We start from the raw sequence: 9475 nt of genomic DNA, 5'->3' as shown, positions 1-9475 counted from the left end.
ACACCCGTGGGTGCGCTCATGTGCACCCGCTATCAAAACAAAAAAATCCAACAGACAATTCTACCTGAATCGCCCTGGGGCTTAGGGGCTCCTATCGGGTTCATAAACCCAGGGCCCCTCATGAACCTGCTTCCTAGCAAAAGCTCGGCCCAGCAGACAATGTTGCAAATGACGCACAACTCCTAGGCCGGCCCAAAAAACCTAACGATAGGCCAGAAGGGTGATCCAGTCTTTGACTGAAAGGCTTGGCCAAGGAGGGACGATGCTCGCTTCCGACTCTAGCCTGCCTCTCTGACCGAAAGGCCTGGCCAAGAGGGATGATGCTCGCCTCAAACTCTGGCCCGCCTCTCTGACCAGAAGGCCTGGCCAAGGAGGGACGACGCTCGCATCCGACTCTGGCCCGCCTCTCTAACCGAAAGGCCTGGCCAAGGAGGGACGACGCTCACCTCCAACTCTAGCTCGCCTCTCCAACTGGAGGTACACCAAACCTCTGCCTACAGCTCTGCTCCGACCGACGCGGTCGGAGCCAACTGGGAAACAACCAAACGGGGACGCCCACTCGGTAAGGGCCCAAGGAATTAGGCAGAGCAAGTAAGGCAGAGCGCTGAAGTCAAACTACAATACCAAGGACCATAGTCCTATAGGACAATACTGTCAGGTCATGTCAGAAGGGTACTTTATAACCTTCCAGATATGTCAGAACACAAAACAGTGTTGTGGGTGTCGATATTTGACCTACAGTATGGTAGGCGCCGACATTTGCCATACTAGAAGAACACGGTGGAACCAACCACATGCATCCAGCCATCAACAGTATTGTAGGCATCAACAAACTACCTTATACCCGATGGCGTGGGCAACAAGACTAGGTAGCACGCACACTCTCTTTCTCTCACACTCTCTTGTAAATCCATCCCCTTCCTCTATAAAAGGGGATGTGCTCTCTCCAAAAAGGGGACGATTCAAACAACCTATGATTCCAATGAACAACACATGGATCATTCCAATTCTCTCTGCTTGGCTCTAAAACTCTAAAGCTGAACAGAGCATACGTTTGAACACTTAGTGCACATCGGAGTTCCTGTCACTCTTGGCCCTTCGGTCTAGAGTATGACCGGACCTCTAATACCCCCATCTTACTCCCTCTCATTTATAACCCCACAACAAACTTTGAGCACCTAGGCTCAAGAATAAAGTCACCGACCAACTCAAACTGGACATAGGGCACATTGCCTGAACCAGTATAAACCATGTGTCATTGAGTGTTAGGCCACATCCAATCACAACGTATGGCAAAACGACAAATATTTACTAGTTGGTTACTTTTTGCATCGACATATATATATACTCGAACTTGTGTATAGGATAGTATGGAGATCTGCTTATGGGGTCGGCATAGCCCTCATGTGGCATTCCACTGCTCCTTAACTCACCTCTCGGTAGATGCCCGTGTCACTCTAGAGAGCAACTCAGGTGGCCCATTGGCCTCTCCTCCAATGGCCTCTCCTTAACCCGCCTCTTGGCCCCTTGTTCATTGTACGCCCTTGGTGGGAAGGTGGCGTTGAGGATGTGCCAGACGAAGGCCTGAGGCCCTGGTAGGCTAGGGCTTAGGCTTTGGTCCTCGCCACTATCGTAGCATCTGCCATGACGAGGGTGATAGCCGCAGCTAGCTCCCTCTCTCGAGGCATCATAGGTATGCCTACAGGCATTGAGGTTGTCGCATGCATCACAGTTGCGGGCAAGACACTAATGCACCGGGACCATGGTGTGCTGCTGAAAGGTCCTTGTTTGGTTTTGGTAATTGAGTGACAACTTAGGTGGACTAATTGTGTTTATGTGAGATACATAGGTGATTAGTCCATAGGTATATATGTGTGAGCAACATATGCCATGAAGGTGAAAATGGCTTGGAGATGTTGCAAAGCTCACACATGTGAAGATGAAGGAGCTCATTGCACATGAGATATGACATTGAGTCATGTGATCAAAGGTGGAGAAGATCAAGACAAGACTTGGCTTGATGGACCGGTTGCAAGCGTGAAGGGCAAGTCAGAGGCTTTGGAGTGATGGACCGCATGGCGGTGAAGCTTAAGCAAGACTTGGCGCCGATGGACGATGGCAACGGTGAAGAACAAGTAAAGTCAAGATCGATGAACCAATATGATTACGTGATGATATGAAGTGGATCATATCATTGTTGATCGTGTTGGTGCATGTGTTGCATCGACGTTGGAGGAGATGGAATAGAATGCGCAAGGCAAAGTTATAACCTAGGGCATTTCATTTCACCGGTCATAGGTGTGTAGAAAAGTTTATGACCAGGTTTAGGATAGATGGCCGTACTATCAAGAGGGCCAAACTTGTTTGCATATCGGTCATCTAGTGCCACTTGAGTGATCTAACTTTACATCGTCGCTAGGGTCGAGTGGCGTGGCAAGTTGAGCGGCTAACACCCTCGAAAATGTTTGTGAAAATATGCTAACACATGTGCACATGGTGATACACTTGGTGGTTGGCACATTTGAGCAAGGGTGAAGAAGATAGAGTTGAAAACGAGTTAGTCACGCTGGTTACAGAGTGACCGGACACGTCCGGTATTTGGTGACGTACTCAGCGATCGGACGCGTTCGGTCGCCGCACCGGACGCGTCCGGTGTGAATCAGAAAATGCGGTGTTCGGTAGTACAGTAACTAGAGCGTCCGGTCGTCCGTGGGTGCTTACTATACTCGACCGGACGCTGAGGCTCAGCGTCCGATCGGTTTCTAACTGTCGCGTCCAGTCGGCCCTAGAGGCTTACTGGACTCAACCGGACGCAGTGGGTGAGCGTCCGGTCATTTCATGCTGAGCGTCCGGTCGTCTTATCAAAGTGCTATTGGAGGCAACGGTAGGACATGTGGCGGTCAGATAGCTACCAGACATGTCCGGTATAGCAACCGGACACGTCCAGTATTCGCGTCCGGTGCTGCATCCAGTCGACCCGAAAAACACCCAGTGAAGGGATAACGGCTAGTTTAGCCCTTGGGGCTATAAATAGAAGTGGCCTTCGGCCATGGCTAATGCTGAGCACCTCGGGGGACTTTGTGTCCATGCTTGGTAGTGCTTAGGAGCCCTCCATCTCACACATACTTGATAGTGATCATCCGATTGTGTGAGTGAGCGATTCTAGTGCGATTGCATCGTGAGGTTACATCGAGTGGCACTAGGTGATCGAGCTGCAAGCCGGTGGTGCTTGTTACTCTTAGAGATTGTCACATCCTAGACGGCTTGGTGGTGGTATCCGTCGAAGCCCGCAAGAAGCTTGTGCGGCGCTCCGGAGAAGTGCTTTGTGAGGGGCATTGTGCTCGCCCCGTGGGAGCCGCGAAGAGCAACTTTAGTAAAGCGTGTCATTGGGCTACCCTCACTTCCGGGGTAGGTTCTTGCGGCGCTCGACGTGCGGGCTTGGCGGGTGATGCCAATTAGCCGCCGAACCACCAAGTGAGCGGTCAACACAACGGGGACTAGCATGTTGGCAAACACGTGAACCTCGGGAGAAAAATCACCGTGTCAACCTTGTTCTTCCCGTTGGTTTGCATCCTCGTTACACAAGCTTGTATTTACTTTCATATACATTATACTTGTGTAGTTGCTTTTGTAATTAGTTAGCTTGTGTAGCTCACTAGTTACCTTCTTGCTTGTGTAGCATAGAGGTAGCTCCCTTGCGTGGCTAATTTGGTTTGTGTAACCTTGTTAGTCACATTGCTTAGTTTGTATAGCTAAGTAATTGCGCTCTCTAATTTGGCATTGGTTGCCTTGTTATTGAGCATTGCTAGTGAGCTTAGTTGGCTTTGTGCTTTTGCTTACTAGCATATGTAGGAGCTCTCTTGTTGCTTAAAGTACTAGTGGCATATGTTTATGTGACCTTGCTCCTAGAATTGGTTAGGTGAGCTCTAGCTAGCCCGGCACCTTTGTTGCTTAATTAGTATCTTTGGAAGGTGCTAGAAAATATAGATAGAGGGGTGTAGTCTTGGCTAGACCGATAGTTCTAATTCCGCACTTGTTTTAGTTAGCCAACGTGATTAAGTTTTAAAAAGGACTATTCACCCCCCTCTAGTCACCATCTCGACCCTTTCAGCTGCCTGCTGCCTTGTGGCGCCTGGTGGACTGATGTGTCCTTGCCGGGGCACTCTGAGGGCATGTGCTGCCTGGCATCAAGCTCACGTCTTTGAGAGAGCGAGCTCTCGGCCAGTTGTGTCGCCGCACGCTCGAGCAGTGTATGAACCTTGTGGTGGGCACGATGATCCTCGGGCGTCGCAGGTCCTAGAAGACCACGGAGCAAGGCCACCACAACAGCGATGTTCTGGCTCACCCGGGCGAAGTGTGGGAGGGCTTCATCATCCTCGATGATCCTCTGATTCATGTCACGGGCCATGGCGCATGCGCGCCCACCGTCTCCATGGCGCTCGATCGCGCGATCGAGCTCCGCGTGCTCCTGCTCGAGCTGGAGTCGTGCTTCCTCGATCTCTCGGTGCTGGGCCTTCGGCTACTTCACCCGCAGGCGGGGTGGGGCCCCTACATCACCCTTGACCTCGTCGTTGAGGTCATTCATCTGGGTAGCCTCCTCCTCACGGATGCTTTCGAGGTGTCCTTCAGAGGTATCTAAGTTGAGGAGCTGGTTGCTCCCGGGGGCGTGGGTCTCCAGTGCGTGCAGCTGTAGCTCCTCAAGCACCTCGACGATCAAGTTGAGTCTGGTGGAGTGGAGAGGCTGAATGACGACGGGTGCCCGCGCCAGCTCTCCCTCCGTCGTGATGATGAAGTCCAGGTCCCCGAAGCGCACGGGACCTAGGTGATGTCGTGACTAGCCATCCGAGGCCTAGTGTTGATGTCGGGACGCGCAAAAGGCCCTTACTGGCGCGCCAACTGTGGGTGTTTCGAGTAAACACCAACAAGTAAATTTATATTATTGTGCGTTTGGCTCGGATGGTATGCTAAGAGGACATGAGGTTTATACTGGTTCGAACGGAATGTCCCTATGTCTAATTCATTGCTGCTGCTCGTGTTACTAGCACTGAAAAGTTCATAGTAGGGGTTACAAACGGGCGAGAGAAGGACAAGTCCTAAGTCTCGGGTGGAAAGAACGAAAGGGTACCTGTCCGCCGAAGACGCCATGCCCTGGCGTTGTCAGCGGGTCGTAATGTCCCACTCCGCCCTGGCGGGCGGCGCAGCGAACCAGTGTGCTGATCAGTGGCCGTACAGGGAGTGGGCAGTATAGTGACCATGCGTCCGTCACTGTGGGTGATGTGAGTTCTCTGGAATGACATGTCACGGGAATGGGTCATGTTGAGACATGACCGCTCCCTGCACGATGCCAGAAGTTTAACCTTGGGTCGTACTTTCTGGCCTATAGTGGTTGGCGATGGCGTGGGCCTCCATTAGGAGCCGTGCCCGAGGGATCGGGCGAGGCGGAGCTAGCCCTCAGACATCGAGCGAGGCAGAGCCCGCCCTCAGGGGTCAGCTGAGGCGGAGCCAGCCCTTAGACGTCGGGCGAGACGGAGCCCGTCCCTGGGGGTCAGCCGAGGCGAAGCCAACCCTCGGGGATCGGACGAGGCAAAGCCATCCCTGGAGGGTCAGCCGAGGCGGAGCCCGCGACCTCGGTGGTCGGCAAGAGCTGGAGCCAACCCTTGGGGGTCAGACGAATCAATGTCGATGGTTATTAGCTCCTCCTTTTTGGGTATCATAGTATTGGTGACAATGATACTATGGAACAGCGCGCAATGAGCCATCAGCTAAGCGCTTTATTTTCAACAAAAAGCAGGAATGCATGCTTGCCACGGCCTCGTCACCAAATAAAGCCATGCATCTATCATCCAAGCAGTGAGAGGAACGAGAGACTCCGTGTAGAGCCTAACATTGGACTTGAAGAGATTCTTCCACTTGCGTGCTGTTCGACCCTGGTACCTCATGCGATCCATCTCGCACACGGTCGTCAGCATCAAGGTCGCCACATCATAGCTGTAGAGCACCCGTTGATTCCAGAACATGACTCGGCTGCTGCCATCACCACTGCTAGGCGGAAGAAGAGCCAGGGGACGCAAGAGCAGCGGGTACCCGATGATGGAGTAGCGCCGCTCCCACTGGCCTTGGCCCCCGTCGTCGTCCACCGGCATCGCCCAGATGGTCATGGTATCTGGCGTCTTGCTGGTGCGCGCCGTCAGCCATAGCTCCCCGCGTAGCATGTCCATTCTGAAGGCATCATCTTCCAGCGCAGGGTCCATGGAGTCCGGTAGCCTGGTGACTCCGAATGACTAATCTGCCAGGTTGAGGTGGAGGAGACCCCGCGGCGGAGTCCGATGATGTCCGTGGTGAACTTTGTCGATGCGCCAGAACATCAACCCTTTGACAGTAAGGCTAGTCTACCGTCTATAGACGGGGTATGGCGGATCATGTGCTGTCTTCCTCCAAGCACGGCGGCCGCCGCCAACGGTGAACACCTCCATCCCCTTCCGGTAGGCATTCGCGATGATATCAACAGACCGGTACAAGGCTCGAACCACCTTGTACTTACCACTGCGTGGATCCAGGCCTAGGCCTGCATAATTGCAGCCTGCTTCTCGCGCCAAATTGTTGCGCTTACTGTCCGACAACGTGAGGCGTCCCTGGTGGCCGGGTTGAAGAGGTAGAGCTTGGTGTCGGTGCGAACGAGCACCAGACCATCACAGAACGCCAAGTAACCCAGCTGGCTAATAACTTCGCCGCCGCCAAGGTCCTTGGTGTTGATGAGCGTCGTTGTCTGTTTGGAGGAGGCAATACCGCCGCCATTGCCTTGCAGATGATGCTACTGGTAGAAGCGGAATTGGTTGGAGAAGGTGCTCGGCCGGTACTTCCCTGGGATGGCATAGTCCAGGGTGACGGGGCTGATGATCACACACGGGTCCTGCTCCCGTTTGGTTGTAGAGTGGCGGAGGTGCGCGCGGATGAAGACGGGATCCGAGATGGTGGCACGCCAGGCCTTGCAGACAGACTTGAACCGCACCAGGGACATGACAGGCATCCCGAACCAGGATCTCCTCAACGATGATCTCCTCCGACAGCTCAGGATTCTGGCTTGGAGGACTGCTCCTCCTCCTCTTCCTGCGCCCGTCTTCATTCTGCAGTGCCATGGCGTACATGCAGGAAGGAGAAAGACGGATGATGGTTAATCTAGCTTGACTCAGCATTGGTATCCCATATGTATATATAGACACACGGTATTATTCCCTATAGGCATCATGTTCTACTCCGAGTAGGACACGGCTTCTGTATCAGACTCTCGGGCACGCCTGACAAAGAGACAAGTCGCTGAATCGAGCTCAGACTCAAACACAGGAGGATTATAATTTGAAGAGCAAAATTCACCGCCAGTCCTTGAACTTGACCGGCGGTGTCATCTGGGTCCCTGAACTTCTAAAGTGATATCTGTGGGTCGCTAAACTTGGCCGATAGTGTCATCCAGGTCCCTAAACTTTCAAGGTGATCACCGCACGTCCATAAACTTGGTTGGCAGTGTCATCACTACCGGAAACGTCAACTTTGTCGAGTGTTTTTATGTTTACCGAGTGTATTCTCTCGGGCACTCGGCAAAAAAGTTCTTTGCCGAGTGCTGCGCTAAAAACACTCGGCAAAAAACAACACTCGGCAAAGAGGAGGTTTGCCGAGTGTAAAAAAAAAACACTCGGCAAAGAGGGGGTTTGCTGAGTGTTTTTTTTTGCACTCGGTAAAAAAGTAAAATATTTTTTCTGGGAAAGAAAGAGAAGAAAAAAAATAAAAAAAAAGTTTTGCCGGGTGGCCAGATCTAGGACACTCGACAAAGAAGTAAAAATCTTTTTTCTAGGAATGAAGGAGAAGAAAAAAAATTTGCCGAGGCTCCAGATCTAGGACACTCGGCAAAGAAGTAAAATCATTTTTCTGAAAAAAAAAAGTGAAGAAAAAAATAAAAAAAAAACTTTGTCGAGTGCCCACATCTAGGACACTCGGCAAAGAAGTAAAGTAAATTTTTTTTCTCAGCCACACCGCCGCGCCTCCCTCCTCCTTTTTCCCGCACCCGCACCTCCCTCCTCCGCACTCCCTCATCCTTCCTCCTCCGCACCGCACCTCCCTCCTCCTCCTCCACACTCCCTCCTCCTTCCTCCTCCGCACCGCTCCTCCCTCTCCTTCCTCCTCCGCACCGCACCTCCTTCCTCCTTTTTCCTGCATCCGCACCTCCCTCCTCCGCACCGCCCTGCCTCCCTCCTCCTTTTTCCCGCACCTGCACCTCCCTCCTCCGCTCCCCCGGCGGCCAGAGCGCCCTTCTCCCCCGACGTGCTCCATCGGCGCTCACTCCTCCCCCGAGCTGCTCCAAAGGCGGCCGGCGTGCCCTCCTCCCCTGAGCTGCTCCACCAGCGACGGCGCAACCCCGGCGGCCGGCGCAACCCCGGCGGCCGGCGCGCCCTCCTCCCCCATCTCCTTCTCCGATGAGCATGGTGGCCAAATCCACGACCGTGGTGGCCGGATCTGCCGCTGGTGGGTGGATCCGCGACCGTGGTGTCCGGATCCACACCCATGGCGGCCGGATTTGCCGTTGTGCGGCCACCGCTACCGGAGTCCGCCCCCTCCTCGCCTTCCCTCTCTCCCCTCCCTAGATCCACCACCAGCCCTTCCCTTTCCCGACCTCCGTAGGCTCGCACGGGCGTCGATGCGTCGCCACCACCGCCGTCTACGCGATCGCCGCCGGCGGCTGCCTCAACAGCACCAGATCCTGCCGCTGACTCCGCCGAGGTAGGCTCCGTGGGCCCCTGCTCGAACGTCGGCTGCCTAGCCAGCGAGCCCTCCTTGGCCCCCCCTGCTCCGCCGGGGCCGGATGCCGATGGTGGTGGCAGCCGGTGGTGGTGGCCGGCCGGTGGTGGTGGTGGCCTGTGCTTGTTTTTTTTATTTTTCTTAAAAAATATTTGCCGAGTGTTTTTTTGCGCTCGGCAAAGTGTTTGCCGAGTGTGCGACAAAAAACACTCGGCAAAGAATGTTTGCCGATAAATCTTTGTCATGTGTTGGTTGCCGAGGGCAACACTTGGCAAAGAGGTTGTCGAGTGTTTTTCGGGCTTTGCCGAGTGCCCTAGCACTCGGCAAACCTCCCGTATCCCGTAGTGCATCCCGGTACCTAAACTTTCAAGGTGATTACCGCAGGTCCCTAAACTTGGCAGGTGGTGTCACCCCTGTCTAAATATAATAATATTAGAAGTTACCTATATAGTATTAAAAAAATTCTCTATTAAAAGTTACTTCTAAATTTAGTATTATTTTAAAAGTTTTAATAGTAGTATCATAGAAGTAACTTTTCTCTATTATTAATACTATAACATTATTGTTAAAACTTTTAATACTGTAATATTATTCTTAAAAGTTCTAATACTATAATGGTACTATTAAAAGTAATACTATTATAGTATTAATAATAGAGAAAATGTTACTTCTATAATACTATTATTAA

At 52.7% G+C, this 9475-nt stretch overlaps 1 protein-coding gene and 1 pseudogene across 1 annotated transcript; both read right to left on the bottom strand.

Moving 5' to 3' along the window:
* Nucleotides 1-5777: 5777 nt before the first annotated feature.
* Nucleotides 5778-7145, bottom strand: LOC136516027 (putative F-box protein At1g47790; annotated as a pseudogene).
* A 936-nt stretch (nt 7146-8081) lies between these two features.
* LOC136516026 (glycine-rich cell wall structural protein 1.0-like) lies at nt 8082-9137 on the bottom strand. Its single transcript, XM_066509445.1, has 2 exons — nt 9117-9137; nt 8082-8909 (listed from the first exon to the last, which is right to left on the bottom strand). Exons 1-2 carry the CDS (start codon nt 9135-9137, stop codon nt 8082-8084), a joined length of 849 nt encoding a protein of 282 aa, XP_066365542.1.
* Between the last annotated feature and the right edge of the window lie 338 nt (nt 9138-9475).

The sequence above is a fragment of the Miscanthus floridulus genome, chromosome 17 (genome assembly GCF_019320115.1).
Source record: "Miscanthus floridulus cultivar M001 chromosome 17, ASM1932011v1, whole genome shotgun sequence".
NCBI lineage: Eukaryota > Viridiplantae > Streptophyta > Magnoliopsida > Poales > Poaceae > Miscanthus > Miscanthus floridulus.
This window is presented reverse-complemented; position numbering and strand designations above follow the sequence as displayed.